The sequence below is a fragment of the Sturnira hondurensis genome, unplaced genomic scaffold (assembly GCF_014824575.4).
Source record: "Sturnira hondurensis isolate 20B ecotype Veracruz unplaced genomic scaffold, ASM1482457v3 Scaffold0002597, whole genome shotgun sequence".
Taxonomy (NCBI): domain Eukaryota; kingdom Metazoa; phylum Chordata; class Mammalia; order Chiroptera; family Phyllostomidae; genus Sturnira; species Sturnira hondurensis.
Genome location: NW_028075228.1, coordinates 1,399,528 through 1,413,727, shown reverse-complemented (window position 1 = coordinate 1,413,727; position 14,200 = coordinate 1,399,528). Strand labels below are relative to the sequence as shown.

Genomic DNA, 14,200 nt, shown 5'->3' with positions numbered 1-14,200 from the left:
CGGGGGGCCCTGTGCTGTGAGTGTCCTTCCTTTAAGTGGCCTGGTTGCTTGTTCCGTTCCTAGCAAGGAAAGTCACAGATACCAGGGAACCAAGAAGCACTTTCTAGGAGCACCTAACATGAAAGAAAGGGCATGACACCTCTAGCTGGGGACACTTCAGGGCGTAGGCATACGGAGACCCTGAACATAAGGACTGCTTGGCTTTGTGCAGAGGAGACAAGCTTCCAGGGACTGTCAGTCCCTGCATTTGTCATATGGGGTGACCCTGGCTTCAGGAACTCCCACCCCAAAGCAGGGGATCCCTGTGTCTGAGCCCACATGCTAGGCAACGGGAAACCTGGGATGCAGAGCTGGCTCTGGCTGTCCTGCGGCTTTATGGTGGGACCTGGGGAAGGACACCAGAGGCTGGCCTGGATGTGTGGCTCCTACCCCAGCTGCAGTCTAGGCCCCCGTCCTCATTGGGAAGCCCCACCGCATGGATTTCAGACATTTGGCTCCACTTCAGATTTTATTCAAAGTAAGAGGAGGCTGCTGGTGTGGCAGCTTCACCCTGAGGTGTCCCCGAAGCCTCACTGCATGCAAAGCTGCTGGTCCGGGTCTCACACGCACTCCCCACACGGGGTTCACACAGACGCTCACCCCTGGGAAGACTGTCTTGGATATTGGTTTGGAGCAAAGGTGTGGCTAGTGTGGCCCACCCATATGTCTCATGTGCCCTGTGTGTACTGTGTGCTCTGTGTGGTGGTCTGGTCCCATCTGGCCCCATCACCCAGCCATCTTCCTGATGGGCAGACGGCGAGCAAGGGCTTGGTGAGGTCGTGACCTGCTGAGATGCTCTATCATCACCTCCAAGGCTCCTGGGTACTGAGGGCCATGATGACTAAGTGGCCTGGGCCTGTGAGAGCAGCACCGTCCTCTCCCCCAGGAGGCAGTGGGTAGTGGGCTGACCAGGTGTGGACAGGCCTGGCCAGCGGCCAAGTGGTGAACACGCATGCTGGCACCAGCCCTGCGGGAAGGCTTAAGGCCTGGAGGCAGAACACGTGCCCCCTTGGATGGCCCAGAACCACAGACTGTGTCCAGGCAGCTCTGGGAGGAGAAGGGACAAGGGTCCTGACTCAAGGAAGGCTTGGTTGGCTCTGGAGGAGGTGAGTATTGGGTTGGCCAAAAAGTCTGTTACGTCTTTTCTGTAAAATAAAAGACACATTTTTCATTTTCACCAATAACTTTATTTACTTGGATATTCTGAGTATGTCGGTATCTCCCACTATTGGCTTCTAGTGGGCAGAGGCCAGGGGTGCTTCTAAACACCTTCCAGTGCATCAGACAGCCCCACAGCAAATAATTATTTGGCCAAAGTGTCAAAGGACCAAGAAACTTCACAAACCACTTTTGACATGTTTGATCAGTGATAGCACCTTCTCCATACACTGCACAAATTTTTTTTTGTTTCAGTGGCATTCTTACCTTTTTTAAAATAATGAAGCATAATACACCAAAAATATTGCCTATCTTCTTCCATCTTCAGTTTTAAAATGGCTGCACAAAAATTCACCCATTTTAATATTTTTAAATGCACACTGATATAACAGTTGTCAGAATACAATCTAACAAAACTGTTTTGAATGAGGTTAAAGACAACGAAGCACTGCTAGACCCACTGCATGGAAAAAATTAAACAAACTTTTTGGCCAACCTAATACTTAAAGCATCAGGTACCAGGGAGGTTCCTGGGAGGAGGACAGTGCTGGGTTAGAGGGCGGAGCAGAGACGGGGCAACAGGAGGGAGGGAAGTGTCAGCACTGCCCCAGCTGGCTCCACATCTCCTGAGGAGCTGATGGGCCCTGGCCCTTCCCCCTCAGTGAGGCCGGGGAAGGTGGCCTTGGGTCTGAGAGCCTGGTGGCCAGTTGGCAGCGTGGGGTAAGAGGGCCTCATTGTAACCAAGGTCCTGGGGTTCCAGCCCTCTGGCCTCTTGTTGGGGGGGCTCTAGCTGCTGCACCTCCCTGCCTCTCCTGTCAGCCCAGGGGGAGGTTGAGGCTGCACCCAGGGAGCTCCTCCGGGGCACACTGCACCACAGGCTACCTTCGGAAGGCGACGGAGAGGACAGTCTGGCAGGCGGCTCTGCTGCTCCCTGGAACCTGGCACCCTCAGCCGGCAGTCAGACTGGTCAGAGGAGAGGGTGGCTCCTAACGAAGGTGTTTGAGGCCGGCTGCTTCTAAAGGGAGTAACTTCAGACCAATTCACACTCCCCTCAAGCTTGTGGAATCTTCTTGCCCTGCCCTGCTGCAGCTTTAAGCTTAGGAGACCCACCTCCTCCAGAGGAATGGTCCAGAACACAGGCCTGCTTGGGTAAACAGCCTGGTGACAAATGGACAAGAGCAAGGCAGGTGCAGGGCTCAGCGCTGATGACTAGCCGCCAGGATCCTGGCCGGCAGGTGATTCCTGCCAGCTTTGAAAGGCCCACGGTGACTTGGGGAACCGCAGAGGCTGTGGCACCAATGGTGACCCTGGAGTGCAGTCCCTAGGTGGGGGCGTTGCTGCGGAGGAAGGCAGGGTGACAATGTCTAAATGGCTCTTCATGACCCTCTAGTGACTGAGTGAGGCTCAGGGGCCAAGGTCACATTTGGGGGCACCAGGCAGGCCATGGGGTTGGCTACAGAGTGCCAAGAGCCAGCAGTAAGGAGAGGAGCCGCCAGAAGGGGACTGAGGACTGTGGGGCTTCACCCCAAGGGCATCCTGAAGACCACCATGGCCTACTCTGGGTTGGCCAGGGAGCCTGGGCACCTGCCCAGCCAGCCTGGTGGCCTCAGTGAATCCCATCCTAGGACCAAGGAGGTGAAAGCCACCAATACCCAGCAAACCTTTGCCTGGGTTTGTCACAAAGGACCAGATGCAGTTCAAAAACTTGCTCTGACAGAGGTAAAAACAGGCCAGGGTATGAGGGCGCAGGCTGAGAACCCCCCAGTGCCCTAAGGAAGCATCGTGCTCACAGGAAGACCTGGTTTTTCCAGTGACCACTAGTGGTCGAGGCTGACAGGGCCTAGGAGTGGTGGGCAGGGCACTGACCCACCGTGCTTTTCCTGGCCTGCGTGCTGTTCACGGTGGCCCTGGAGCCAGCTTCACTCTAAGCTGGAGCTGTCTGGGGACAGAAACACATTTGCAAAGGAAGGCTGTGGTGATTTTACACTAGCCCTCTGATTTTTAAAAGATTTTACTTGGTTTTAGAGAGAGGGGAAGGGAAGGAGAGAGGAAGAGAAGCATCGATGAGGCAGAGAAATCAATCCATTGCTTTTCACAAGCACCCTGACCAGGGAGCGAACCCACAACCCAGGCATGTGCCCTGACCGGGAATCAAACTGGTGACCATTTGGTTCATGGGATGACACCCAACCACCTGCACCACAGGGCTGGTCCTCTGCTTTTTATATTCACAGAATGAAACCCACCAGGCTGCTATAGATGCTTTGAAACATTTTATTTAAATTTTTTAAAAAGACAGCAATAATTATGCCATGAACCAAACAAGACAAGCATTTTCCAGTCCAGCCCACTATTGCACAGGCTGCGCCAAGGTCTACCACCGCTGGGGGCGGCAGAGTGGCCAGCTACGGAAAGGTGCTGGCTGAAGCTGAGACCCCAGGCAGGAGGCCCACACAGCCCAGCAGCCACAGAAGTGGCCAAGGCGCTGGGGTTTCTCCCAGGTTGTTATCAAAGGGAAATGATGAACCAACCACAGGAACCCTGGAAAACACGGAGATGACCTGGGACGTGGCCCCCTCCATCCTGTGCGCATAAGCGAAACTCGTGGTTAATTCTGGCTCCAGCATCTGCCCCATCTTTCCTTCCCTCCCCAGCTTGATCCCTCAACTGTTTTCAAATTTTTTTTAAAAATATAATTTTGTAAATGTTCCATAAAAATACTATTGTTCCTAGTCAAACACAGATATTGCAATATGAAGAGTAACTGCTTTGTCTTTGCTCTATAAAATGTGAAAAGGCTATCACACTGGAATATATAGAAAAATGCTGGAATTTCTAGGTATCACAAAGCCAGTACCGGGTGCACAGGGGAAGCGTTGCCAGACGCCGGCAGCCAGCCGGGTGTCGCTGGGGCTCCCCCTCCGCACGGGTAGGACATCATGGCTTTGAGAGAGACAGGCAGCTGACTGCTCTCAGTCCCGAAGGGCCGACCCTGAGAGGGCCGCCTGCTTGGCCCGAAGCACCGAAGAAACCAGCCGTGCTTGGCCAGGAGCACAGGCGGCCATCCTCTGATGGCGAGGGGACAGTGGTCTCTTCAGGGCCCTGGCAATCTTGAGGACCACCTCTCCTTCTGAGATGATGGAGGCCCCACCTGGCCCACAAGGTGCATTCAAGTGCAGATGCTGGGCCAGAGAGCAAGCACAGCCCTGGCCCTTGAGGCTGGAGGGGTGGGTCCTGGCAGCTGGGCTGCGCCTTCAGTTCTCGGAGAGAGACAGGGCCAAGGCAGCCTGGAAAGCGGCTTCCTCGTCGATGCTGTAGTCCTGGAAGACAGGAAGTGGAGATGGGGTGGGGCTCATGGGCTCAGGCAAGAGGGCTGGCTGTGCTAATGACCTCTCAGAACCACTTCTCTGTCCAGTCACCCCAAAGTGACCAGCAGTACCACTTCCTGTCTCCCCACCTCCTTTCGGTATGACCCAGGACAGGAATGAAGCCCTGCGTAGTGCAGTCATATGGGGTCACGGGATCATCACTGTCATGCAGCGAAAACTCTGTTGGAGGTTGAAGTGCTGCCCACGTGTGGGATTGGTATCTGGCTTCTCCCAGGTTCTCAACCCCGAGGGCTATACAGGGTCCCTGCAGCTGCCCAGGGGACACCTTGCCCAGCGGACCCGTGGGAGGGGCAGACACTTGGAGAAAGCTGTTTTTTTGCCTCGGATATGAAAACTGGGGTTCTGAGATGAGCAGAGAAGCCAGAGAGCTGCATGCCTCTAACCATCGGGAGCCCACAGGCAATTAAGAGCACAGGTAATTGTCCCGCACAGGTCAGGTACCTGCGGGTGGCAGGGACAGGATGACAGGGCTGGGTGGGGCAGGGCTGAGCAGGAGGAAGAGCCTGCATGGTTCCAGCCCAAGCAGGGGGAGAGGGAGAACGAGCTGAGGTTTTCCAGGTGGTCAACTCCCTCTGGCTTCTCTCCGACAAGCACCCAAGGCCAGCCTGCCAGCCTCCATGGGGCTCTCTGTGCTGGCAGGGCTGAGGAGACGAAGCCCTGTGATGGCCACCATACCTGTGGCCGCCTATCCCAGAGAAGCTGCCCCACTCCCCCAATGTGAAGCGAACTGTGGTGAGAGACCTCGAAAAGCCAAGGGGCCCCCTTGACCTGCCTTGTGCAGCTCCGGGGCCCCTGAGGCCCCAGGGCTTGACTGCCACGAGCGCCAGGCCTGCCGGCGGCTCCCACCGAAACCCAGGGGGCCTCTGTGTGCTCAGCTCCCTTTGAATTGTGGGCCCAAGGCTGGTTAAGGGCCGGGGAGAGAGAGGCAAGACACGTACCACGAAGGTGTCGTAAGAGAACTTGTGCCGGTGGAGCAGGTGCTGCAAGAAGTTGGCACTCTTATAGCTGGGGTCACCCCAGGGCATCGCTGAGCAGATGGGACACACCTAAAAGAGGGGTGCTGAGGTAAAGCTGAGCCAGAGTGGAGAGGCCCCCACCCTGGGATCCCAGGAAGGCACTGTGGGTAGACAGCGGGGCTCAGGCGCCCAGGCAGGGGGTGCTCACCACGCGGTTGGGGTCGCTGCGGTGGTTGTCCACACAGTGCTTCACCAGCTCCTGCTGGTCCAGGTTGCGGGCACCGCAGTAAGGGCAGGTAAAGGTGGACCTGTTGGGGACGGCGCTGGGGCAGGAAACAGAGGGGTGAGTGGTGGCCTTCCTGGGCACTGCCAACCTTCTTGAAGCCTGGCCCCACTTGCCCCAGCACAGGTGTGCCCTGTTCTCCCCCAGGCAGAGGGCAGGAAGGAAGCCCAGCCAGAGGGGAGAGGGGGACTATGGGCTGAATGGAACACACCGCTCTCTGGCCTCTGTCACCCACCCCGGCCTGCCTTAGGCATCCTGCCTTGGAAACCACCCCATCACTGTCCTTACACCCCACTGTTCCTCCCTGGCCATCGTGGGACCCTCTGCCCTGCTGCCCTGCACACCCCACTGCAACTTCTCTGGAGCTGCTTGCCACCTCATACACTCCCAGTCCCTCTCCCCCGCAAACGTGGCTGGGAAAGCAGGGTGAGGACAGGCCGCCTGCCCTGAGAGGTGGCATCTATTCAGACCCAGCTTCTCTGGGGTCAGCACTCCCCTGCTGGGAGGTGATGCATGAGCCTGGCATGGAGCCTCTGGTGTTCCCCTTCCTGCAGGGTAGTGAGGCTCCCCCAGAGGAAGTCCAGAGCCCCCCCACTTCCTCAGGGCGGAGCAGTGCTGACCCCACACAGTGATGCAGACCAGGCGCTGCTCCAACAAACAGGGACTCTGAGGGCCCCTGGCAGGGGAGCCTACCTGGGAATGGGCTGGGATGTGGGCACCACAGGGACAAACTTGGGACAGTTGGCCATCTGCTCCTGGACCTTCATGCAGGAGGAAACGTGCACCCTCATCTTGGCCAGTGTCACCTGTGGAGGCAGGGCAGGTGTCAGGTCATTGAGGGTAAGGGGCAGGAAAAGCCTCAGGCTGTGTTGGACCAGAGAACGGTCAGCAAGCAGGGCCTGCTCCTGCCGCTCACAGCCCAGCGGCTCCGTGAGCAGATTCTGGGGCTTCTCTCAGGGGTGCAGCGTCTCTGCTGGAGAAAGGTGCTGACGGAAGGAGATGGACTTGTGACCCAGCAGCAGGTGCTGCCAGCTTCAGCTGGGACTGCGCAGGGGGTTGGCGTCAGCCACCAGCTCCTGAATGGGAGAACACCCCAGCTGGGGCCTCTGGGGAACTGAGGGCAGAGACGGTCCCTGGGGGAACAGGAAGGTACGGTCATTCAGGAAAAATGTCCCTTTCCCTTGTAATAGGAACCAACGAGTCAAATTCTTTTAGACCATCAAACATCGGACAAAACTCCTTACCAAAAGGTACCAAACCAAACACAGCACAACCTTCTCCTCAAGTGCCTGAGTCACAAACTCTGGGGGCAGTGGGGCTGGAAGGAGGAGTCCCAGTTCAGACCAGAGTGGGGGTAAGGTATGAGTTGACAAAGACCCTGCTCAGCCCTCCCTGAGGTGTGGGCACCACCTTCCTGCCATTTTGCCTGTGCCAAGGCTGGAAGGTAAACATTTCACAAATAGGAAAGCAGTTCACAGAACTGAGGAAGCAGCCAGGGGCACAGCGACCTCCATAAGTGCAGGGCACAGTCCCCCAGGGCTGAGGCCTGACCCAGTGTCTAGGATGACAGAGCAGCCTTCCAATACCAGCTCTGCCCAGGGCTGGGGGGGCATGGAGTGATGGGCAGGGCCATTTCACATGTGAAACTACAGGAAGATCCAGGGGAGAAGCAGGGAAGGGACTATGTGAGCCTGAAGGAAGCCCCAGTAGCCCCTCCCAGAAATCTACCAGAGATCCAAAGGGCAGTCCCGGAAGTTCAGACCTCTGACCTTTAGGACACAGCAATCAAGGGCTGTTTTCCATTGTGCTAAATTAGTAGAACTTATTAACCAGAGAGATGGCTAAGTCTCAAAATGTAAATTTAAACTCAGTTTCTGCTCTGCCCACCAGAAGGGAGGGCCTCCCAGGCCTGGAGGAGCAGTGGGGTACAAGGACAGGGTGGGGTGGGCTCCGGGGCAGCACGCCTGAGGCAGGCCGGGTGGGCGACAGAGGCCACAGAGTGATTTGCTCCATTCAGCCCGTGGCCCCAGCGGCCCTCCTCTCCCCTACGTCAATGCCTGCAGTGGTCAGCGGATTCCTGGAGCATCAAGACTGTCTGGGGTGGGTTTCAGCTCAGCCTGTGTCCCTGTATCAGCTACAGTGCACACAAGCAACCCAGAGCCCAGATCAGGCAGTGGAGTGGGGTGTGGGGGTGCAACATGGGACGAGGCGGGGCCATCTAGAAATGCCTCGTGCTGTGCGGGAGGGGCCGCGCAGAGCTGCAGCGTCCTCAACAAGAAAGGGAAGAGCCCAGCTCCCTGGCTGGAGGGCAGAACCAGGGCCCCAAGCACTCAAAACCCTCTTCTGGCCATGACTGGTGTGGCTCAGATGGCTAAGTGTTGTCATGCAAAGTGAAAGGTCCCTGGTTTGATTCCTGGTCAGGGCACGTGTAGATTTGAGGGCCCAGTCCCTGGTTGGGGGGTGTGTGAGAGGTAACCAATCAGTGTTTCTCTCACATACATCAATGTTTCTCTCCATATCTCTCTCGCACCCTTCCCTGCTCTCTAAAAATAAATAACATCTTAAAAAAAAAAAGCCATCTCCTGGACCCAGGAAGCCCCTTGAGGTGGGGTACCTTCTTGTTGCAGCCCCGGCAGGGTGCCTTATAGGACGAGAGCTGCTTCTCCACCTGGGCAGCCTTGTCCACCTTCTTGGGGTCGAAGGGCAGGCGGCACAGCGGACAAAGGGGAGATGGTACCTGCAGGCATGGCTGGAGACACTCCCCGCAGAACCTGCAGTGGGGAAGGGGACATGGGCCCGAGGTCACAGGCCAGCCTGCTCAGGCCACACAGGGCAACTCACCTCTGCTGTCAACTGGGAGTTTCTGGAGACAGTCGCTCCTGAGCCTGAGTCCCACTGGTTGGATGGGCACCATCTTGCTAAACAATGAGCCCAGGTCCACTCCTAGCCATGGGCTCTCGGGACCCTCTGCTGCATCCTGGGACTGGGCAGAGCTGCAGCTGCGGCTCTCTAGGACCCGTGCTGGCCCCATGGCCCTGTTCCCAGCAAGAGCTCTGGCTATAGAAGGCCAGCTCGGTCTGCCTGTCTCACCGCCACGTGGTACTTACACCTCAGGGGATTCAGAGGACTATAAGGGACAGTGCAGAGGACTCTGGAGACCCTCCACCCACTAAGCTCTGGGGAGTAAAATCACTAACAATGGTGAGAGAGGAAACTGCAGGGCCCCAGGGCCCCAGGACTCACTGGACGGGGCAGGGCCAAAGCTGGCAGGTAAGCATCAGCATCCTTGGAACAGTGCCCCCCCTCAGGCAGGAAGGGCTCCTGACAGGCCCGAATGGAGGACAGTGACAGGAGGGACTGTGCTCAGGCCCCGACTGTTCAGCGGGGATACTCCTGGCCCTGGGCATGCACTTGGGCACGTGAGGCTTCTTGTGGCACTGAGCTCTCAGCACCGTCCCTGGAGATGTCCCATCCCGCGTGTGCTGCAAGTGCAGTGAGCCCTCCTGCCCATGCACCCTCAGCTGGAACTCACAACCACCCTCCACGCTGCAAAGGAGCAGGCTGCTCATTAGGAAGCAGAGCTGATCAGAGGGGGTGAGAGGGAGAAGGCGCTTGACTGCAGGACCACATCAGTCAAGCTTTAGAAAGTGCTGTGGGGACCACTTAGCTGAGATAGGTACCTGGAACCTCCACAGCCCCAGAAAAGCACGTGCTCAGTCCCATCCCAGGGGCTGGGCCCAGATGCTCGAGAAAGGTGGCAGCCCTGCAGACTGTGGGAAACCCGCAGGGCGCGCACCCCTCTACTCCCACCCGTGTATGTCAAGCAGGCTGGGCCATGGTGGGGACATGAGCTGTAGAGGACACAGGGGCGTGAGAACGTTCCTGAGTGTCCAGAAAATGCAGCTAAGCTAAGGGGTCAGGGTCCCTTTTGCCATCATATTTTCTCCTCCTTCTCCAAACGCCCCCCCAAAAAAACAAACAAACAAACAAAAAAAACCCGGGCAAGGGGATCTAGAGTCCCACATGCTGCCCAACCCAAGGCTCTCCTCCTACACACTGGCCCCTGGTACTGTCACCACCTGGCTGGTCACCTCTCATGTTAATGTCTGCACATGAGAGAAGGACCAGCTAGGCTTTGTCTTGCAGAGTAAGGAGGTGGGCCCACCTGCCACATCCTGCACCCAGAAAGGGCTCACCAGGCATCACGGCAGGCATATACAGGGGCCACCACGCACCCACCCGGGTGCTCCAGTAAGGATTCCAGGGTTGCCCCTCTCGCCAGTCTCAGCATATGCTTAGCTTAACAGCTGGGGGAGAAGCCTCTTCCTTTGCCCAGTCTCTGGAGGAAAGTGCTGGCAAGATGGTCACAATGGGGAAGCCGAAAAAAGCCCACACGAGTGCTCACCCAGCACCAGTCACAACAGCCAGGCGGAAGCAACCCTGTGTCCATCGACAGGTGTTGGACACACAGATCCTGGTCTATCTCTGATGGACAACTTAGCCATAAGGGAGAGTGGGGGCTGACAGATGCGACTGTGGGGAACCTTGGAAAAGTCACGCTCAATCAAAGAAGCTGATCGCAAAGGACCACAAAGTATGATTCCATTTATGTGAACTGTCCAGAACAGGCAAACCCACAGAGACAGAAAGCCGGTTGATGGGTGTGGGGTTGGAGTGTCAAGCCTACAGAGTCTGACTGCCAATGGGGACAAGGTTTCTTTTGGGGATGATCAGAACGTACTGACTGCGGTGATGTTACTCAGTGCTGTGGATATACTGTGAGCCCACTGACTTATATGCTTTAAATAAGGCAACTGTATTTCAATAAGGCTGTAAAAACATGTGCAGAACAAAAGGACACGGGCCCATACACGGGGATGAGCTGTCACCACACCATCAGGAGAACGCAGGGCCCGGTGCAGGCCCCCAGAGGAGAAGGTCTCCGACGAGAGACACAAGAGACAAGGGACAAGGCTGGGGTGAAGGGCGCCCCACTGTCCTCCAGCAGCCAGCCGGGGAACTTTGGGACCTGTACCAAGAAGGCATACGCAGTTCCTCACATGACCCTGGACTCACCTGCCAGCCCCACGGCACTGCTTGTCTCCATGCTCCAGTCCCTACAGAGCTAGAGGCAGAACCAGGTGTCCACATAGTAGCTTAGCTCACAGCCCAGCTTCCAACACCATCACCACGGTGCGTTGAGAGCCATGCAGATGAAGAGTGCCCACCTCTCCCACAGATGGTTCCTGCCCACATCTGCCCAAGGGGCTGGTGCTGGACAGCTTCCCAGCTGATGGAGGCAGCTGAGGGGTCTGCTCTCTCATTCAGGCCCGCAGGCACAGCTGTGACAGCATGATGGCCACTGCATGGACTCCAGGCTACAGAGGCAGTACTCAGGTGCACCAGCACAGGCCAATGTTTCAGAGACGCAGGAAGGCAAGCAGGCTGGGCCCCAGGGTCCTGGAGCTGTCCTGAGCTAGGAGGCTGGCTTCCAAAGCCTTTTCTCCTCAGTTATACTTTGGCTCATGCCCTGACCTACCTGGTTGTGCTCACCCACACACAGATCCAGGCGAGCCACCTGTGGGCCCAGGCCTTCATGGGTCTGAGGCCAGTGCTCTTGGGCAGCTAAGCAGGGAGTGACAGAAGCTCCTGAGGCCTCTGGAACCCCACCCAGAGAAGCCAGCTCATGGACTTGGGTGCAGCGGGGCAGAGGGCTGTAATGGCTCATTGGTCCCCAAGGTCTATAGTCACTGCTACAAAACTGCAGGAGGAGGGGCCGCTAAAGGTGGTGGGGGGAGAGTGGCTAAGAGGTAGGGCGGGCCTGGCTGCTCAAGCTCAGATCCTGGCTTTGCTGTGACACTTTGGGAACTTTACTGAGCCTCTCTGTCTCACTCTCTTTGCACTAAGGAATAAGGACAGTACCTGCCTCACAGGGCTGTGGCATACAGGGAATACTTGGAAGACATCTATTATTATCATTCCTTACAGTTCCCCTTTTACATGAGCTCTGTTCTATGATCTCTGTTCATTAACAAATTGTATGTGAGGACACTTAGATGTAGGGACAGATGTGACAGCACTGAGTAGAGGTGATGACAGAAGAGACATAGAAGCCAGAGGCAGCCTGGGCTGAACCCTGCCCCAAACACACACAGGCCCTGGTGGGAGGGTCTATGAGATAGTTAGAAACAGCCAAGCAGTTTCTGTTTCCGGATGTGGCTCAGTGCCCAGAATGTCCCTTGAGTGTGACAGAAAACTGGCTTCCTCTGGGACCCCTGCGAAGTCCCTGGGAGCTCTTCCACAAGCTCCACTGAGGGGGACCCTGCTCGACAGCCCTGCAGACCCTCCTTCTGCCTGGGTGCTAACTATCTGTTCCATAAAGAGCTGCTCTCACCACTAGAAAACTTATGCTGCGGAAGGAAGTTGCTTAATCAGGTAGCCATGGGGGGAAATAACCAAACCACCAGCAAGGTTTTCAAAAGCAAAGGCAGGGCCTTTAAATCTTCTTTGCTCATCTGCACACATGCAGTCCCAACACTGGGGAAGAAACTTAGAGGAAGTAAGAAGTAGAAACAGAACAGCCAGGAAAACAAGCCAGCAGGGAGAGCCAGGGAGTAAGTCTTTTCTTAAGGCAGAAGTTATAGAAAAGGCTCTTGTAGGACAAGCCTCAGAAATAGGAGAGGGGTCAGATTATGGAGAGGGGGGAGGAAGGATGGGGGAGGGGTGTTTATAAGATGTTTCACAATTCTGTGTAGTTCTGTATTCTGGAAACCACATTTTAAGAAAAGACATGCCTGAAAAATACAAATTTGTGCACACCAGGAGACTGGAAACACTGTGGCCCAGAACTGGGTGAGCATTGGTGCCAAGGGTACACCACCCCAGGCCTAGGGAAGACCTTCTAGAATTAGAAGCCTTACAGCTCTCTCAACGATGGATGGAGAACACACCTTAAAACACCTACTGGTATGTGCTTACAAGAAACAAGTCCTGTTCAGAGGCTGCCCCAGTCAAAATGACACAAGAAGCATGAAAAAGTGAGGTGCGGTGCTCTTCAAGACAAGCCTGCAGGGCTCTCCTGCGCTGCCTGACCTGGAGGTGTGGGAAAGGAAGTGAAGACTTCCCTGAACCTGACACTATCTCTGCCACTTGTGGGAGTGAGGAACAGTCACACGCCCACCCAGCAGTTCCAGCTACCACTTTGTATCAAGAGCCTCCTCCCAGGACAGCTTGTTTGCAAAATGTTCTAGGGCCTACTATCAGCCTCGGTGCACCTCAGCTCAGTCCCTTAGAGTGAAAGCCCTAACTGCTCAGCAGCTCCACTGGCCGCCAAGTCCTCTAGCCCCCTCTCCCCATGCTGCTGATTTCAGTGCATACTCTGACCTCAGCTCCCTCCCAAACAGGCTGCCGATCAGACCTGAGTGCAGCTCTCCCCTGGGAGGAAAGCCACATCCTCAGGTTTCTGTTCCTGAAACCGACCGCAGAAGCCCGCTGTGTGCCCTGGTGCAGCTGGAAACCGTAGTAATGTGCTTAGCGACTGGTCCCGCGAGGGCCAGCCTGCCTGGCTGCTCGCTAATCGATATGACCCAAGTTCTGCATCAAAACAAAACAGCATCAGACTCCAAACAAGCCCCTCCCCTAACTTTAGGGAACTCCTCTCCTCAGCAGTCTAGACAACAGACAACAGGTCCGATAAAGAGTTGGCAGCAAAAGTCACAGGCATTTATTTACAACTGCCCACTCCAGTCTCCACGGGACCGAATCCAAGGCGACTGGCGCAGAGGTCGCTCCTGCTGCCCTCTGGGTACTTAGGGAGGCCCACCGAGGCCGTCAACAGCCCCGAGGACGCGGGGACTCCGAACCGGACAAAGTTTCGGTCGCCTCTGTGTGCTTATGGGGTGGTGGGGTCGAGTGCCCGGGACTGGAAGAGCCTGGGCTAAGGCAGATGCACGAGCCGGCAGCGCAGGGCCGGCGCTGCGTAGAGAGCCCCATGCCTCCGCCCCTGAGTCCTCGGCGCACGGGACTCTCCGGCTGCGCCCGGCAGCCGCGGGCCTCGGGCCTCGGGCCCCTCTCGGCCAGGCGCAGACCCCTCCCCGCGGCGGAGCGCCAGCCCCGCGGTCGCCCGGAGCACTCACGTGTGGCCACAGCTGCCGATGGCCACGGGCCGGTGGTAGACTTCTAGGCAGATAGGGCAGCTGTACTGCGCCTCCAGGCCGCTGTCACCGCCTGCGGGCCCACTCGGCGGCTGTCGCTGCTGAGCCGAGGCCACCAGGCTGCGGAACATCGCCATCCCCGGGCCAGGCCCGCCGCCGCCACCGCTGTCCCGGCAGGCCCGGGCCGGCCCGGCCCGCGCGTCAGGGCCGCGACGGCGCCGC

At 57.0% G+C, this 14,200-nt stretch overlaps 1 protein-coding gene across 2 annotated transcripts; it reads right to left on the bottom strand.

Moving 5' to 3' along the window:
- Positions 1-3,457: 3,457 nt before the first annotated feature.
- Positions 3,458-14,195, bottom strand: RNF166 (ring finger protein 166). Of its 2 annotated transcripts, XM_037040184.1 has the most exons (6): positions 13,961-14,195; positions 8,440-8,596; positions 6,519-6,631; positions 5,751-5,865; positions 5,525-5,632; positions 3,458-4,517 (listed from the first exon to the last, which is right to left on the bottom strand). In XM_037040184.1, exons 1-6 carry the CDS (start codon positions 14,113-14,115, stop codon positions 4,452-4,454), a joined length of 714 nt encoding a protein of 237 aa, XP_036896079.1. In that variant the 5' UTR covers positions 14,116-14,195; the 3' UTR covers positions 3,458-4,451. The 2 variants fall into 2 exon arrangements, with proteins under 2 accessions (XP_036896079.1, XP_036896080.1); XM_037040185.1 differs by lacking the exon at positions 8,440-8,596 and having other exon boundaries at positions 13,961-14,039.
- Between the last annotated feature and the right edge of the window lie 5 nt (positions 14,196-14,200).